Source organism: Cajanus cajan, chromosome 11 (assembly GCF_000230855.2).
Source record: "Cajanus cajan strain Asha chromosome 11, NIPB_CcT2T_4, whole genome shotgun sequence".
Lineage (NCBI taxonomy): Eukaryota > Viridiplantae > Streptophyta > Magnoliopsida > Fabales > Fabaceae > Cajanus > Cajanus cajan.
Window position 1 is genome coordinate 44,567,153 of NC_138527.1, and position 17,688 is coordinate 44,584,840.

General features: G+C 37.8%; 3 protein-coding genes across 5 annotated transcripts; 1 reads left to right on the top strand and 2 right to left on the bottom strand.

Moving 5' to 3' along the window:
- LOC109810839 (uncharacterized) lies at positions 1-9,147 on the top strand. 2 transcript variants are annotated; one of them, XM_029273877.2, is made up of 8 exons: positions 1-361; positions 741-1,078; positions 1,247-1,327; positions 2,425-2,610; positions 2,716-2,817; positions 2,934-3,008; positions 5,160-5,276; positions 7,705-9,147. In XM_029273877.2, the coding sequence occupies exons 1-8, from the start codon at positions 142-144 to the stop codon at positions 8,998-9,000; spliced, it is 2,415 nt and encodes an 804-aa protein (XP_029129710.2). In that variant the 5' UTR covers positions 1-141; the 3' UTR covers positions 9,001-9,147. The 2 variants fall into 2 exon arrangements, with proteins under 2 accessions (XP_029129710.2, XP_082922284.1); XM_083066158.1 differs by having other exon boundaries at positions 2,934-3,005.
- A 456-nt stretch (positions 9,148-9,603) lies between these two features.
- On the bottom strand, positions 9,604-10,432 carry LOC109810965 (LYR family of Fe/S cluster biogenesis protein). Of its 2 annotated transcripts, none has more exons than XM_020374583.3 (2): positions 10,286-10,432; positions 9,604-10,135 (listed from the first exon to the last, which is right to left on the bottom strand). In XM_020374583.3, the coding sequence occupies exon 2, from the start codon at positions 10,083-10,085 to the stop codon at positions 9,792-9,794; it is 294 nt and encodes a 97-aa protein (XP_020230172.1). In that variant the 5' UTR covers positions 10,086-10,135; positions 10,286-10,432; the 3' UTR covers positions 9,604-9,791. The 2 variants fall into 2 exon arrangements, with proteins under 2 accessions (XP_020230172.1, XP_029129711.1); XM_029273878.2 differs by having other exon boundaries at positions 10,282-10,361.
- Positions 10,433-11,260: 828 nt separating this feature from the next.
- EMB1270 (Pentatricopeptide repeat (PPR) superfamily protein) lies at positions 11,261-17,473 on the bottom strand. The gene is made up of 4 exons (XM_020374523.3): positions 13,715-17,473; positions 13,396-13,596; positions 13,187-13,277; positions 11,261-12,189 (listed from the first exon to the last, which is right to left on the bottom strand). Exons 1-4 carry the CDS (start codon positions 17,263-17,265, stop codon positions 11,602-11,604), a joined length of 4,431 nt encoding a protein of 1,476 aa, XP_020230112.2. The 5' UTR covers positions 17,266-17,473; the 3' UTR covers positions 11,261-11,601.
- Between the last annotated feature and the right edge of the window lie 215 nt (positions 17,474-17,688).

Genomic DNA, 17,688 nt, shown 5'->3' on the forward strand with positions numbered 1-17,688 from the left:
CGAGAGGCGTGCGTGCGTGCGAGCATAGGTCGTAACCCTAAAAAATCAGAAGCAGTGGCAGTGTCACCAAAATATCTGTTCCTCTCTGATTGAACTCGCGCCTCATTTCCCTCTCATCACTCCCGCGCTTAATTCTCTCTCATGGCGGAGGAACAAATTGTTGCACCCGCTGCCAGCCCCGTTCCCTCTGATCACAAGCGCAAACTCGAAGATCTGCAACCTGAAACCACCCAACCACAGCCACTCGAATCCAGTGTCAACTCCGACGCCGATGCAGTGCTTTCCGACGAGACCGAGACCGAGACCGAGACCGAGACCGAGACCAAACGTCCACGCCTCGACGACCAGCGGGATGAAATCGGTACTGTTATTGACATTTTTGTTTTCCAACTCAATTATTCATGTGTTTTCGCAATGGCTGTAATGATCTATTTCTTTTACTAGTATAATGTTAGTGTATTGGCCTTTGAGGACGATGTATGATTTACGTGGGAAAGATAAAGAATCAGAGGAAATGAGAGAAGTATAGAGGGGGAAAAGGGAAGAAAAAACATAAAGGGCTTGTTTATGTGGGTTGCACTCCCTTTTTAATGAATCTCAATCATAATATGTTTGCGGCTCTTTATGTTGTCTTTTCTTGCAAGGGATTTTGTGTTCTTTTTCTACATTTCGGTCTATAGAAGGTGTGCGAAAGAAATAGGAACTTTGTGTTACTAATGTGTTGGTTTTGTTGTTAACAGCTAATGCAAATGGGCATCAAGATGAGCAGGTTGTTGAGCCAGTGAAAGAAGCAGGAGAAGGATCCACCCTGGAGAATGCCACTCCCGAGCGCGATCAAACTGTATCCGAAGATCGCCCAGAGGCAACTGCTATTGAACAAAATGCTAGTGAGATTAGCGAGCCAGCTGATGCCAAAGAACACCCTGTTGAGGACTCTGCGCAGGAAAATGCAGAGGAGCCAACTGAAGAAACTCAACAACCGTCTAAGGACTCAACTGAGCAAGATGCTTCTTCTGGAGACAAGCAACCCAGTTCTGTTGACACTGCTCCGGAAAATATGGAAGTTCCCCATGATAAGGTGTTGATTATGATGCTGAGTTTTTGCTGATCTAATAATGTGTTATTGTGTGAAGAATATTTTTTTGTATATTCCTAGATATTTGAACAGAATATTTGTTCTTACATATTTGTATTTTGCTCCAATATATTGCCCGTCATTATGTGATTTTCTTTTACTTGCCTTCAGCAAGATGATTCTTCTGGACAAAAGCAGCTTGCATCTGGGGCTGAAGTAACGACAAGGAAAATTGAGGTTCCTAACAACAAGGTATTTCAATTCTCTTAGATGCATATTATTGGTTCAATCATTTTACATGTTCATGTCAATATTAGATTTTGTGGGTACCAGTACTGCTGAACCATTACCTTTGTGTACTAAAAGGCTATTGAGAAAATTTCCTCTTTGTATGGTCTGTAGTTTTACTTCATCTTTTTGTATACAGCTAGTATCGGTTATGTGTTGGAAACATGTTTGTATGTTGTATTGGTTCTAATGTGTTTTTAGAATTGAACTCAGTTTGACAAAGTTTGCCTAAATGTGTGTTGGTGTTTGAGCACTATGGGTTGTTTCTTCTTGAAGTTTAATCAATCATGTTTGTATTAGTTTGAGTGTGTTTTGGCTCATTAATGGCCAATGAGCAAGGTTGGGTTGGGATAGAATAGGAAAGAGGGGAACCCTGGTAAATTGAGTTGTCTCCTGCTTAGTGGCACAGCTTGCAGTTTCGTGCAAAATCTAGAAGTTTAAATGGTTAGGTGCTGTTTTGTAATTTGAGTTGGGAGATTTTGGTTGTTGTTTTGGGTTTGTATTTTGTGTTCTGTGCTATTAATTTGAATGTAAAAAAAACCATGTATGGTCTCTAGTATTTTAGGTGACATGGGTTTGAATTCCTTTATTTAGTTGGTTGGTCCAGTTGGCTAATGCTATGTGGTATCTCACAGAAATTTCCTTTTTTCGCCTTTATTTATGGCATGTTTGAATCACATTTCAATTATGTTGAATGTAAAAGCTTTGTAGCTTTGTTGTCAGAATTCGGGATTCAACTAAAACAAGCACACACTTGGTCTGTCCAGTTGACGATTTGAATAAGGAATTATTGCCATTGATTTAGATGTATTCTTTGTGTGTAGAGGTTTGAATGCAAAATTAGTTCCTTTTTAAAGTCCTCCTCTTCTTTCTAATTTTCATGGGACATAGGTTGTGTTTTTTTGGTCATATCACTAGTCCAATGCTTTATGTGGGATTTCCAACACAGTGATGAAGTCAGTTGCATGCGTATATGTTTCATCCACTCCAGTTTTCTAATCTATAATTTAATTACTAAGCTGGATAGGGAACAGTCTTTTTAACGTATTTCTTATGCTCAGGTTGGAGTACTTATTGGCAAAGCTGGTGATACTATACGATACCTGCAGTATAATTCAGGTGCAAAGATTCAGATCACAAGGGATGCTGATGCTGATCCTCACTGTGCAACAAGGTCTGTTGAATTGATTGGAAGTTTGGAAAGTATTGAGAAGGCAGAAAAATTAATGAATGCTGTAATTGCAGAGGTATGATATCATCACCAATCTTTATCTCACTCCTGCTGATATCCTTTTTGTTTTTTTGCATTTATTCTAACACTTTTTTTGATGGTTTGTTTTGAGATTCTACAGGCTGATGCTGGGGGTTCTCCTTCACTTGTAGCTCGAGGCCTCTCCCCTGCTGAAGTTACTGTGGGCTCCGAACAAATTCAGATTCAAGTTCCAAATGAAAAGGTCATTATTCATGTTTTATGTTAATGAGTATCTCTATCTTGTTTTTATTAAAGGTCATTATTCATGTTTTATGTAAATGTATATAACCTCAAGTCACATGGGTTTCTTTTATGTAGGTTGGGTTAATCATAGGGAGAGGTGGGGAAACTATTAAAGGCCTGCAGACCAAATCTGGGGCACGCATCCAGGTAGTTGTTATCGTTTGTCTTGAACCTTTTTGTCATGTATGGTTCAGATGGGATCTAAACTGGAATTATTCTGCTAATATTGAGCTTTATGTTGACGATTAAAAATTTAACAATAATGACAATAATTTGATTCATAGAGACGGTTAATTTAGAACTAAATAACTAGTGTTTCCTTATTTCCTCTGCATCTCAAATCATTCTTATTTTAGAAATTTAAGGTAGTTGTGACTTTTATTTGAAATACATCACTCACTATAAACTGATGAATAGATCTGGAAAATATGAATTGTTAAGTATTTTATGCAGAAGAGAGCAATGGTGACAATACCGATGGGCATATCAATTTGAGTTAGTTATCTGTTATCAGTTCAGAGAAGAAATTGCTTATCACACTTTTTTAAAGTTAAATTATTCAATGCTATCATATTTTTTTTTAATCTATATAACAGTCCTGTACTTGTAAGCAATTGCGGTTTTTCATGCCGGGAACATTACGTTTCTTGCCTAAACATAGATCAATTAATATCAAGGATTGTGTGAGTTGCTTAAATGTCATCAGAATTAGGCATAATAGCAAGCACATGACTTTATAGATTTAATATAATGTTTTTCTCTAAAAATAAAAGTGAATCTGTGTTAAGATCATACATTGTCTAAGAATAAGATCAAGGTACTCCAAATAAGACTTTGGAAATCCTCCCCCTTTGAATTTAACTTATTGGGTTGAGATAGGCATTAGTCTATTTTCAATCTGGTAGAAAAGCCTATCTAGTTTTTATGCTGGGCCATATGCGGATGTCCAATCTTACAAGCTTCTCTATCCAAATGTCTAAACTTGAGTGTGAAGGGCTTATGCTAAGATCCAACATTGACCAAGAATATAGCCAAGCTACAGAGGTACTCCCAGAGACTTGGGCAATCCTCCCCCTTGTGCTAGCTTTTGGGGTTGAATTAGGCTTTAGTCCATTCCTAACAGAATCAACTTCATATTCAATAGTTTGATTTGGGCTTCTATCTGTTTGTGTTTGTGATTGTATAGGTACAAGATCGTAGCCAAAGGGAACTGGACAAAGCATATTTATTAATAATGCTCAATAGTAATGCTATTGAAGCCTTAAAATTCTGTTGCAGAGTCTTGAGCCTGCCATTGTGACTATTGCAGCCAAGACTGTGAACAGGGGCTAAAAAAATTATCCCTGCCACCTATTTTTTGTAGTGTGGTCTGTTTTTTTGGGGTTTTTTATTTTCCAATTTGTTTATCATAATAAAGGGTTTGAATACCCTTGTTCAAATATTCTTTCATGCAAACATCCACAGCCTTTGTTTTGGTGCAACACCTTTGATCCACTGCTCACTGGCATAGTTTTGGTCAAGCCTGGTGTGTTCTGGCCAAACCATGCAACCAATTGTTCTGTTCTGCATTTCCTCTGTAGCCCATCTCAGTTTTCACACAGGTCTTTCCATCAGTTATTTGTTCTGTCACAATGTTGCTAGCAATTTTTGTCATGTGTATCGAGTTTATTTTCTGCTCAGAGGCTTAAACTTATGTTATTGCATGATGTTTCTTGCTATTGATTTGGGTGTTTAGCTTGACACTGACTTTTGAATAGTAATTATGAATGTCCTTAATGTTAGGTGATTTTCCCTCTATTTTTAACATTAATGTATATGTATAACGGACTATTTAACTTGAGTTAAAATCTGTGCTATATTGACCACCTTGCTATCCTAGGGGTTTTGGGTGTCGCTGCTGTATCAAAATCGTGGATTGATAACCGAGGAACTGGCAGTTCTGCTATTCCGATCAACATCAAATAGTCTTGATTTTGTTGCTATGCATAATGTAATTGTAGTTTTTTGTTGAGAATGATATATCATTTGGTGCTCAAACACCATTAAGAAATTCAGCATCTTAGAGTTTGTTCAATTTATAATTATTTGTTGATAGTTGTCCCCTCTAGTAAGATAGTTTTATAATTTTATAATCTCTTTTCTTTAATGCATAATAATGTAATTGTAGTCTTTACAATAAGGGTTTGACACTTTTGAGAGGGAGAGATTTGATTGATGAGATTCTCGTAAGATTCTCCCTTTTATTTTTCTGTTTTGAATTTAGCTTGTGGATTCTGACCAGCTTCTCTTTTCATGTTTTAGTTGATACCTCAACATCTTCCAGAAGGGGATGATTCTAAAGAAAGAACTGTACAAGTTACTGGTGATAAGAGGCAAATTGAACTTGCTCAAGAATTGATTAAGGAAGTCATGAGTCAGGTTTGTTTGACTTTATGTGGCTTTTGCTGAGAAAGTTTACAATTTTAATGTTCAGATGCTATTTGTGCTTAATTTTTTATTATTATATTATATTAATGTTGATGCTTCTGCATTGTTGATGATTTATTGATATCTTTTTTTATATTGTGATTTTATATTGAGATATATGCATGTGTTGAATTTGGCTGAACCAATTGCAGTAATTTTTTATTTTATATATATATATATATTTTTATGACTTGTGGGTAGTCTTTATTAATTTGTATTACTGCATCCAAAACCATATTTGTGCCAACTTCCATTATCTGTTCTTTTCTTTGAATGGGAATCTGAGGTTTATATGCTGTGGTTTCATTGGGTATTACAACCGTTGCTTGCAAAATTTTGGTTCTGGACTGGTACTTGTGGAGTTCTGGTGTTGGTGAGATAAAGTACTATGTGGGGGGATGCCATGTAATGCTCTTGAAAGTATGTATCGCAAGTTTGTGACTGATGTTGAATTTATTCCTTATAATTATGAGGTTTATTTATCACTTCATTTGAAACTTAATGCAAAAAGTATCCATTTTAAATCGGGATCTAGACATTTTCCATGTAGTTTTGCATGTATAAAATATAGGTCTACACCAAAACTTAATATTTTTATGTTTAGTTCTATTTGGGTTCAGTGCCGCTCCACAATTGTATTTGTGAAAGCAATAGAAATCTTGATTGTGTTCAAGGAAGTGTCCCTTGTATTCAATGCCTGTATGATCCATTTATGGAAGTATTGTATCAATTGCTGCCAATAGAAGTGAGATTGATCACCTGAAAGTGTTCGTGAGTTTGGAAATTGATTGGGTAATACATGCCAAGGTCAATTAAATCTTCTAGGAAGATCGTATATGTAAACCAAGATGTCAGTTGCACTGATTTATTTATCTTGAAGGTGCCAATTTCGAATTGGTTGGCTTTAAAAATGCAGATTTGGCTATTGCCTTTTCCCTGGGGTCAGCATTGCTTTCTTGATGTAGCATAGACAACATATTCACTTTCATCCACTGAAGAGAGGTGGCTGGCATTTAAACCTCACATTGCAGGATGTTTAATGGTTGGTAAGAATGCTTCAAGACTTAAAAATCATGATTCAGTAAGACTATGTTGTGCTGGCCTTGGTGCTCAAATAGAGCTGCTGTGTGATTTGCATGAGACCTTTTGGAAGGAGAGTCATACCTGGTGAAGTAATGGAGTCTGATGAATTTAACTGTGTTGGGGTTGTATTCCTTTATATGCTCATCTAGTTCTATACTGAGAAATATTATAATACGCAATTCATGTTATCGTGTGTATTGAGGTTGGGGAAATTGCAATATGTAGTCATATGATCAGGGGTCAGTGCCAGTATTCATTTTACATGCTCTCTATAACATATTTAGCTTGATGATAGTCATGGTTTAAAGTACTAGCGTGTTAGATGAATGTTACATTGGTTTTGTATAGATAAAAGGACAAGGAAACCTTGTTGATCATGTTAATTAAAACATTAATTTTGAATATCGAAAACTTCAGTGTGCTTTTGTGGATCTTCATAACATAGTGGAACTCCTGTCGTGTTTGATCCTCAGCCTTTAATTAACATGCATTTAAATTTAAATTTTCTTTTTGCTGTTCTTATCATTACCTTTCATGACTGGGTTAATGGTTATAGGCAACATTGACATATTTAATATTGGTCCCTTCTATGTCAACCTGATGTTTCTAAGTATCAAGTTTTCACCTTATTCTGCTTTAAACATTTTTCATAGAACATGTTGATATGTTAAGGAGCAGAAGTTAAACTTCAATTGTAAGATTGGCTAGCCTTGGCTAGTCATTGAATTTATAGATTGAAATATAGCTTGTAGAGCATTTTGAGTTTTGCTTTGTCATTCTCAGGCTCCTTCCTTTACCCTTCCTTGTTTGCTGAGGTGAGATCTTTTTACCTTGTGATAACATCAAACATATGGTTATTGTCTACTTGATTAACCTACTGTGGTCGAGCTACTGATGATGTGCAATATAGATGATAGTCTGCTGCACATGCTACTGTTTCCATCCAGTTTCAGTTACATCTTTATAAAATTCTGATGACTTAGTTTGTGTACCCCGTTGATGACATTTACCTGATTATGCAATTATAGATGTATTTCCGTTGACATTACACCAAACAAATTTTTCATTTCTTTTACTTTATAACTTCTTTTGGTTGGGAACATCCTTTCACTATGATTTTGACTAATCATGGCTATTTTTTTCTTCTCAAAATGTGATTTTGACTAATCATGGCTATTTTATGTTTTCTCCAAATGGGTATGAAAAGTTGTTTGTCTGAGCTCTATGTATACTGATATTATTCTGATTAAGCAAATGTTCCTATTTACTTACTTTATCTTGTGTTTTGCTTAAATAGCCAATCAGACCATCATCTGGTGGCTTTGGCCAGCAGGCCTATCGCCCACCCCGTGGTTCGGGTGGCCCACCCCAATGGGGCCAGCGGGGTTCTCATTTTGGCCACCCAACAGCATATGATTACCAGCATCGCGGGCCATACCCTTCTCACAATCAACCATATGCTCCTCCACCATATGGAAACTATCCTCAACATATGGCTCCAAGAAGCAATTTTGGTACTGGTTGGGAGCAAAGGCCTCACCACAGTTTTCAGGGGCCACCCCCACACAATGGTGGTTATGACTATTATGGAGGACAAGGGGGTCATTTATCCGATGCACCACCATCCACACAGCATCCCAGTTCAGCGCCCCCTCACGGTGCTGGTCCTTCCCCTCTACCTTCTATGGGCCCAACCCCAGCTCAGGTGAGTTACAATTATGGACAGCCCCAAGGCCAGGATTATGGTCATCAGGCACCTTATTCTCAGGCAGGACTTCCTCAACAAGGTTATGGACAGGGATATGACGAGTCTTCCAAGTATGAAAATCGTGCTCCCACTCAACATTCCTATGGAGGACATGTAAATACTCAACCGACCTACCCTCAGGCTGGTGCTCAACCTAATTACCCTGCACAACAGCAGTATGGCAAGCCACCATTATATGGCATGCCATCACAGGGACAGCCTCCACAATCTTATGGTCACCCTAGAGCTGCTCAACCAGTGGATATGCCGTATCAAGGTTCCACTCCTGCCCAACAGTATGGCACCAATATCCCAACACAACAACCATACCCATATGCATCACAAACAGCATATACAAGTTATGGGTCTGCACCAGCACCAACTGCAGATGGCTACAGTCACCCACCGCCTGCATCTGTCCCATCTTATACCCAGCCCGGTGTGCAAACTGGTTATGGACAGCCAGCTGCCCAGCCTGCAGCCAGTTATGCTCAGGTTGGTCATACTGGTTATGGATCATACCCAACATCACAACCAACTTACCCTGAACAACCAGCTCCCAACAATGCTGTGTATGGCTACCAAGCGCCCCAAGACCCTGCTAGTTATAGCAGTGGTGGTGCACCAGCAGCATATAGTGCAGCCCAACCAAGTGGGCAACCAGGGTACGTTCAACCGGCACCGACTCAAACTGGTTATGAGCAGGCTAACGCACAATCAGCAGCAGCAGCAGCTTATGCGGCTGTACCAGCAAGTGCTCCTGCTGCATATGGCAAGACATTGTCGCCCCAGCCCGCTGCTTATCCCCAATACGATGCCACCCAAGTTTATGGTGCTCCTCGATGATGTTTTTCATGTTAACCAAATCCCTAGTATTAGCATATGTTATAATTCGATGGCTCCTTTCCGTGTAACTTGCTTTTCATTCTCGTGTAATCTGTACCGCTTTAAATTATGAACACGAAAATATAATTTTTCTCCATTGTTCTCCGATGTTATGATTTCTTGAAAATAGTTAACACGGGCTGTTGTTTAAGTTAATCGAGATTACGATTTACGAGGCATTACATAATATGCTTTGCTTTGCGTCAAGCGGTGATTTTCACTAAATGAGTTCGGATCTGCTTTTATTTTCAGTGGTTCCAGTCAAATATTTGCCAGTTATTTTCAACACTTGTACTAGCCTATTGTATACCATATATTAGCATGCAAGTGTCTTTAAAATTTGGCATAAATTCAGGTAAAATGATTATAAAATTCATTATCTTGCACTCCATTAAATATCCAGTTGATAAAACGGATATTGCTATAGACGTAGAGGATATTCTTGAAAAATTGGAATTGGAAATCGTAGATACTCTAGATAGTTAGACATCAGAAACGGATCCGTTGTAATGAGTTGGATGTGAGCCTGTGTCTACTTAGGCGATGATAAAGCAGTATGTAGGATTAACAAGCAAGAAATTTAAATAAATCGCGTAACATGTATTTGATCATGTATCAACAAAATTTTATTCATACATAAACACTCATTTTATATGCAGTCAAGTTCATAATGAATCGTAAGGTAATAAGTATCTGAACTATGAATTACAATATTTTGAATAAATAAATTGAGAGAATCTGGCGCATGATAACTAACCAGCCTGATCAGTTTTGGAGAAATGAAGTTGCAAGGAAGATATGGCAGTGGTACCAGGGTTGCGAAGCTGATCAAGCTGTTTGTTGCCGCGGCGAAGCAAGTACTCAATGTAGAGAAAATTTTTGCGATCCACATCTTTCGCATTACGCCGAAACTCTTGCGACACTACTGACTCTATGTTGCGCCGTTCTTCCTGCGATTTGGAACGTGCTGCACGCAGAAACCCTCTGTAGAGGCTAAGTACTTGTTTCTGCATTCCAGAAAGCCTTTGACCTCTCGAGCTTCCCATTGCACCGTGTTCGTCTTGTGTCCACCAATATCTACGTTTTCAGGTAAACTCTGTCCATAACAGATACTAATTAGTTCATTTACATTAGATTACAAACACTCTGAACAATCGCACTCCTTTGAGAATCGGATTCAAATCCTTATTAGGCATTTCATCAAATAATTTATGGACTCTATTAGATAACATCATCACTTACTTACCTCAAACTCCAAGGCGATGAACGAACCAAAGAATCGGTGCGGTGCGGTGGCCTGATTCTTGGAAAGGGCAAGTTTGGTAAATGGAGCTCTCAAATGGGCTCCACAGAAATAAAAGAATTTGGGCTTCTTGGGTTTGGTTTTGGGCCCCCAACCAGAAGCCTTAATTTTTTTTTTTTTAATTTAAACAACCTTCTTCGCCCCGAAATTAAAATTATATTAAATTTTAATCCCTGCAAATATGTAGGGTAAATTTTTCTACATAGAATTATTTAATTATGCAAATTAAACGATTTATTATATTTTCTATTGAACATAACATTTTATTTGATTTAGATTTCAAAATAATGATGTAATTACAATACATAATGTTTTAAAGATAACAGAATTTACAACAATTTAAAATAAAATAAGATTTAATTTAAAAGTAGTAACATACTCATAATAATAATAATTTAAGTTAAAAACATTAGAAAATCTAAATTAATCCACTTTCTCAAGCTGTATATGAATATCGATATGTAACAAGAAACATTTTTTCTTACCAAACAAAAAATCGATATGTAATAAGAGAAGAAAGAACATAAAAAGTAAATTAGTATGCGAAATGAATAGGATACAATTTTATTTTATATAATATAAAATTAAAATAAATATTTTTTTGAATATAAAAATCATATTATAATTAAAATTTGTAATAAAAAAATATTTATAATCATATAGATTATATTTTAATTATGATAAATAATTTATATTGTAATACAAAATTATTTTTAACTATTTAAAATTTCTTTAAAATATAAAAAATTGAGAATTTAAAAGTCTAGAAAATTTAAAAAAATGCTTTCATTAAAGAATAAAAATAACACCACAAAATACGATATTCATTATTTCAAAATAAGTTAGCATGACATTTGAGAATCATTCCCTTCACATGATCCCCTTTTCACATTGAGTGATTCATCACATCTTAATAAGTTCCATTTATACGGCTTGCATCCTGATCTTAAAATCAAATTGATAACACCTTAAATCTAAATAACAAGAATAATATCTTTATCTTTATCTAAACAACACCCTAATCTGGTAACAAATCTAATCCTTACCCTAAACATTTAATTATTCTCCCAACATAAATATAGGGAAATCCCCAATCTGGTAACACTCATCTTATCATGAAAATCTTGTCTAATCTGGGTAATGCAATGAACATCTGGGTATTGGATCAGAAATGGCAGGTCACAACAATTTTCTGTTTACAGTTCATCTTTTTGTCACTGCTATCTGTACAATGTAAGATTGTAGAGTTTGTCATTACATCACGTTCCTCGTTCAGTGCCAATTGGTTTGAAAGTTCTTTGTTTCCCAATTGCATTTGGAATGGACGCTTCTCGAAAATGTTTCCTTCTCTTGAGCTTCTTGTTCCTCCTGATCTTCTTCAGAAGTTTGGGGTCAACAATTTTCTTGCGTTTTTCCAATTTCTCTTTCCTTCCCTCAGTATAAGCTTGAATGGTTTTATTTCTATGATCATCACGTAATAAAGCCAATCTGGAAAATTTCTTGGGACTCACGATTTCCAGTTTTTCAGTAATTTCCTTGAATGCTGGAACAAGGCCACGCCTTATAAAGCATCCTTCAATAAGCTGCATTGAATTTGATTCAGGGAGATTTGGAGCATTTTTTAACTCCAGATCCAAGCAAAATGGGGAGTCTTTTAACCACATCCTGAGGGAGTGAGCCTTGGCTACAAGGACACCGTGACGTGTCTTACAAGGAAGGAAAGGCGATCCCATTTCCCAAAGGCATGCCTTCAACGTGCTATCAAGGGATACCATGTTATACTCTGCTGTTCCTGTTATAAGTACAACTGATTTTGGTGACTCTGGATTGCCTTGCAAGGAGGCATCCTGCCACGAAACCACAAAGTCCCAATGTTAAGCCAAATAGAGAGAAGTGGAACTAATTAAATGATGAACATTATATTTGTCATCCATGATGACAATGTTTACAATTAAAGCTCATAATGCAATGCCTTTTAATATATAAAAACTATAACAAAATTAAACACATGGGAAGAAGTACGCAACAAGATTAGGTCAGTAACGGGTCAAAATTGCATACCTTAGTCTAGCGGTAGTATAATAATGCTTTTGATTTCATATAGCATGCAATTTTAATGACAACTACCAGGAAAGACATCCTAAACAACAAAGCAAATGAAGCCTAATTACAGTGGTATGTTCTAATTATTTTAAACCCAAATACTCGTGTGTGATAAAGTGCGACAGTCAAAGGAGGACTGGTAATAAGATCAACCCGAGCTGCAAATAGTAAATATGACATGGGACGCCCAATAAAGTATTTGAATAGAGTTATGGTGGCAAAAAGAAAAAATTCTAAAACCTCTTATATTTGTCTGTATCTTTCAAAGCACTAAGAAAACAGTAGGATTATTGGATCAGCTTCACTCAAGTTATGGATTACTTCCTTAAACCTTAATATTGAATACCTTTAATCTTAAAACACTAAAACCTAGTCCATTTACTAGTTGACAGACTTTCTGTGGGAACATGAAAAAATTGTATAAAAGCAAACACTTGTGTGGCATAGTGTAGCACATTTCAACTCTAAAAGGTTTTGCGCTAACATCCAGGCTTAAGGCTTAACAATAAATCAATAATCATAGAAGGTGTAGTTATGGTCAGAAGAAGTTGGCTTTGCAGATCTTTATCACAATAATTATAGGAAACCTAGCTGAAATCTGCACACTACCTCAAAATTTAGCTAGTATTATCACTGTGGAAATAACTCATGCACGAGCATGTAGTAATAAAAACCTTGAACCTTAGAAGTGAATGACCATAGACAATTTGAAAGCAACTTAAAAGGGAGAAGAAAAGTCACCTGCATGTGGTCAAGCCATAACGTAAGACCAACAAGAGCTGATCCAGCAGATAGTTTTCTAAAATCAGCACCCCAGTCCTTATCAGCAACTCTGCAATTGATTGAATAAGCAACATAAAAGATCAAGTAACGCTGTGTCTCAGCAGTTTACTACTTCCTCCAATGTATATCTCAGATAAGAATTATGCAAAAGTACGCACAATACCTACCTAAAAATATCATGGCGATAAATGCTTCTCTTGATTGCTAATTGGAAAACCCATGATGCAGTGGCCCGGAGTTCAAATGCCCACAAGAGATCCAACAACGCATTCACAAGGTTGAAGGCTGCATTATCTTCCAGAGGTTCTAGTCTCTCCAGACATTGGTCAACTTCTGCAACTAGCGACTCAGATTTTTCTTTTAGAAGCCTACACAAAACAATTAATATACACTATTAACATGACAAATGTGTTTCTTCCTCCTAATGATTATAAAACTGACCTTTTAGCATAAAAAAAAATAATAATTAAAAAAACTAATCAGTACCTGATTGGTAGATCAAATCCAACACCTTGAAGTGCATTTAAAAGGATAATGGCTTCATTTGCTCTCTCAGACAAGCTTGCAGCTCTCATAAAGCACGTCCATATTCGATGGTCTGGTTCTATGCCTTCTTCCTTCATCTCTGCAAGCTTTTCAATTCCAGCTTTAAAATCTCCTTTTTTGAGATAAGCATCAATAACAGAACTATAAGGAAGAGTATCCAGAGCCACTCCGCTTGTGCTCAAGTTTTTAAGGACATTCTCAGCTTCCTCTGGCTGCCCAGATTTACTATAAGAAACCATAAGCAAGTGCATAGTGGAAATAGTTGGCTCTATCCCTGATTCTTTCATCATGGCCAGTAGATTTTCGGCTTTCAGATGATCCCCAGAGGTTCTATACATTTTCATCATTAAATGATAAAAAGCACGGTCCAATTTATAACCATTTGATCTAAGCTCTTCAAAAAGTTCCTCAGCCTGTTCATACATGCGCTGCTTACTAAATGCTGTTATCAAGCTTCTGTATGTGTCAAGCTTAGGCTCCAGACCGAGGCTTCTCATTTTATTCATCAATGAAAAACCTTCTTCCGGTCTACGGTCTCTGCAGTACATTATAATTAATGTATTATAAGTTTCTTCATCTGGTTTAAGACCAGCATCTTGAATCTTCTGGTAAATGATACCCATGTTTTTAAAATCTTCAATACCTAAATATAATTTGAGTATAGAATTGCAAATTTGAAGATCAGGCTTGAATCCTGCCTCTTCCATCTCACATAACATGGCTTCCACATCGCGAACTCTTTTGCATTTGCACAGCAGTCTAAGCATAACTCTATAAAGATGCATGGTAGGGAAATAACCAGCAGCTTTCATCCCGTTGTATATTTTCTGTACCTCAAATAAATTTCCTGCCTGAGCAAATGCTTCAAGTGTCAAAAGAATAGAACTTTTACTAATCTTGAACCCCATGTCTTGCAATTCCTGAATTACCACATAAAGTTCATTCAGTCTTCTATCAACAATTAAAGCCTGTAATAGACCATTTATGGAATCTACAGTTGGGGAAGGACCATCTCTCATCATTGTGTTAAAGATAGCTCTAGCTCGCTCGTAACAGCCACTGAATGCATAAGCATGTATTAGAGCATTCCACACCTTTCTATCCATTTTAAAACTTCTTTGCCTGAGACTCCCCACTAAGCTTTCTGCCTTTTGCCATGTCTTTAACTTCCCATATGTTTCAACAATATCAACGTAAACAGATACATTATCAAGTATAATACCATTTTTCTCTGCATGAAGCAACAAATGGTGGGCTGTCTCAGGTAAGTCCATTCTACAGTAGACAGACACCATAGCTTGGTACAGACATTCAGTCGGTTCAACACCATTGAATCTCATGTCAGAGAAAATCTGAGAAGCAATGTCCAATAGTTCATTCTGTATACATTCCTGAATAAGAGATTCATACATAGTACAACTCGTAAATGAACCAAGTCCTCCTTTACTTCTGTACTCCTCCAAGGCTGCATCTAACTTTTTAGCCTTGCAAAGTATAATGATGAGTGCTTCTGTGATCATTTGAATATTATCTGGAGCATGTTCTCTCAAGAATTCAAGAAGTTCACATGCTTCCGAATATCTAGCAGATGAGCTATATGAACTCATGATAGATAAAAAGATTTCATGATCCAAATCAAAGCCATTGCTGATGGCAACTTTCAGCATTTTAGCAGCATGGTCATAACATCCCCCCTTAACAAGAACCGATGAAATAACTTGTGGATTCATACCACTTAGTTCTTCCATTTCTCCAATAATTCTGTCAATGACATCCCACATGTTTTCCCTCACAAGTGCGCGCATCATGACCTCATAGAGACCATTGTCCGGTGTGAAACCTTCGCGAATCATTTCATGATACAACCCCATAGCCTTTCTCATCTCATTGTATCTCAGAAAGAAATCCAACATAACTGAGTACGCTAGACGATCAGCTTTGATCCCTGACCTACGCATGCAATTAAATGTCTCTTCAGCCTCTACTTGCTTTCCAGCCTTTGCATAAGCACAGATCAAAGCACTATACGTGTGCAAAGTGGGCTTAACCCCCGCATCCAACATTTCTGACATCACATTTGCGGCTTCCACAACCTTACCAGCTTTCCCAAGTGAATCTATCAAAACAGTATACGTAACTGCATCAGGATTCCTACCAGAAGACTGCATGTCTCTGTAGAGCTGCAATGCCTGGTCATGCCGGCCTTGCTTTCCATACATGTGTATGATCGTGTTATACGTCATCTCATCCTTTCCAAATCCCCTCTTCACCATCTCCTCACAAATATCCCTCACCTTTTCTGTGTTTCCTTCTCTCGAAAAAGCATACAACAAAGAATTAAGAGTCACAGCATCAGGGTGAAACCCTTTAGACTCCAATTCCTTAAACAGCTCCTCAGCCTTCCTAGCACGCCCGCACCTTCCATACAACGAAATCATAGCATTGTAAGTCCACAGGTCAGGTTGGCAGCGGTGAGACTCCATATCACTGAAAACCGCAACCGCTTCCTCCAAATTGGATTCCCTTGAACAAGCACTTATAAGGGTATTGTAAGTTATTATATCCGGCCTAATCCCGGACCTCCTCACTTCATGCAAAAGCTGAAGAGCCAAATTAGGCTCCATTGCACCACTCTTCATCCGAGCATTGATCAAAGTATTGAAACTCACAAGATCAGGCACACACCCTCTCTCACGCATTAAATCAAGCAGCTCCTTTACCTTGTTGAAGCGACCACTACGCGCATACACACCCATCATGGCATTGTACACTTGAACAGTGTCCCCAACACTTGACTCAGCCCTGGTGAAGATTTCAACAGCAAGAGCTTCTTGATTGGCCTTTCCCAACACACCCAAGATTGTTGCAACCATTCTGGCGTTGGGTGCAAACCAGTGCCGCAAATTCAAGCACTCGTAGAGTTCAAGGGCACGTTGCCAATTCTCTTGACCCACCCATTTGACCACGAAGCAGAAATCCGTTGGTGTCATCTGAACTTTGCGTTCTTCCAACACACCCGCCACGAACTCCTCTGATTTCAAGGCCAGAATCGTGTCCGTTAAGTACTTCACTCTTTCCCTCCAATTCTTGTCTCTTTTCAGCGCCAATTTGTTCATCTTTTTCACCCTCGTCTTGCTGCGTCTCCCCAGAGCCTCATTGGCTTCGTCGTCGTGACCCGGTTTTGGGGGTTCTTCGGGGGGCTCGGAAGGTGGCGTTTTGGCGGGGAAAATGTCGTTTTGGGGCAAGTGGGTGTGCGGGGAAGGGTATGTTTCGGGGAGTTTGAGGTGGGGCCATCGGATTGAAGGTGATGCTCTGGTGTAGATAAACTTAACGGTCTTAACGGTGTTTGTTTCTGAAGATGAATCAGTGTCGTTGTCGTGGGAAGTGGAGGAGGGTGAAGAGGAAGGTAGTGCGGCGTGTTTGGGATGTGGTCGCTGAATTGAGGGAAGAGTGAACAATTGTGAACCTGAAACGGAAACAGAGACAGACATGTTTGTTCACTTAAGGAGGTGTCTCTGTTGCAAATGCAAGTTCTGTAAAGTGCAGCATTTATGAAGAAAGTAGTTTGGATTGAATTGGATTTGATACTACGCCGAACTGAATGACAGTTTGAGAAACACTTCTGGCTTTTATTTTGTTATCCTGGAATCGGATTGTAGATATTTTTCTTGGCGCCGCGGGGTGAGCTTATAAAAGAGGAGTGATATAGTAATATCACCTTGAAAGGATATAGTGGCTATAATTTGCACTTTGAAAAATGAAAATTAAAAAAATAATCCTTGAAAATAAATTTAGTTCAGTAAATTAGTTTCAACGCAGTTGTGTCAAGTATTCATAGGAATTTATCCAAAAAATTTATCCGATTCGAACAGAATTCTTTTTAAGGGAGCTTCTTGTGATTTATATATATATAT

Excerpts from the sequence above, each read along its gene's own strand:
- LOC109810839 (XM_029273877.2), top strand. The coding sequence starts at position 142 with ATGGCGGAGGAACAAATTGTTGCACCCGCTGCCAGCCCCGTTCCCTCT. Across the intron at positions 2,611-2,715 it reads TGAATGCTGTAATTGCAGAG|GCTGATGCTGGGGGTTCTCC; the intron begins GTATGATATCAT and ends GAGATTCTACAG. Across the intron at positions 2,818-2,933 it reads TTCAAGTTCCAAATGAAAAG|GTTGGGTTAATCATAGGGAG; the intron begins GTCATTATTCAT and ends TCTTTTATGTAG.
- LOC109810965 (XM_020374583.3), bottom strand. The coding sequence starts at position 10,085 with ATGGGAAGCTCGAGAGGTCAAAGGCTTTCTGGAATGCAGAAACAAGTA.
- EMB1270 (XM_020374523.3), bottom strand. The coding sequence starts at position 17,265 with ATGTCTGTCTCTGTTTCCGTTTCAGGTTCACAATTGTTCACTCTTCCC. Across the intron at positions 13,597-13,714 it reads GGATTTGATCTACCAATCAG|GCTTCTAAAAGAAAAATCTG; the intron begins GTACTGATTAGT and ends TGTTTTGTGTAG. Across the intron at positions 12,190-13,186 it reads TATGGCTTGACCACATGCAG|GATGCCTCCTTGCAAGGCAA; the intron begins GTGACTTTTCTT and ends GTTTCGTGGCAG.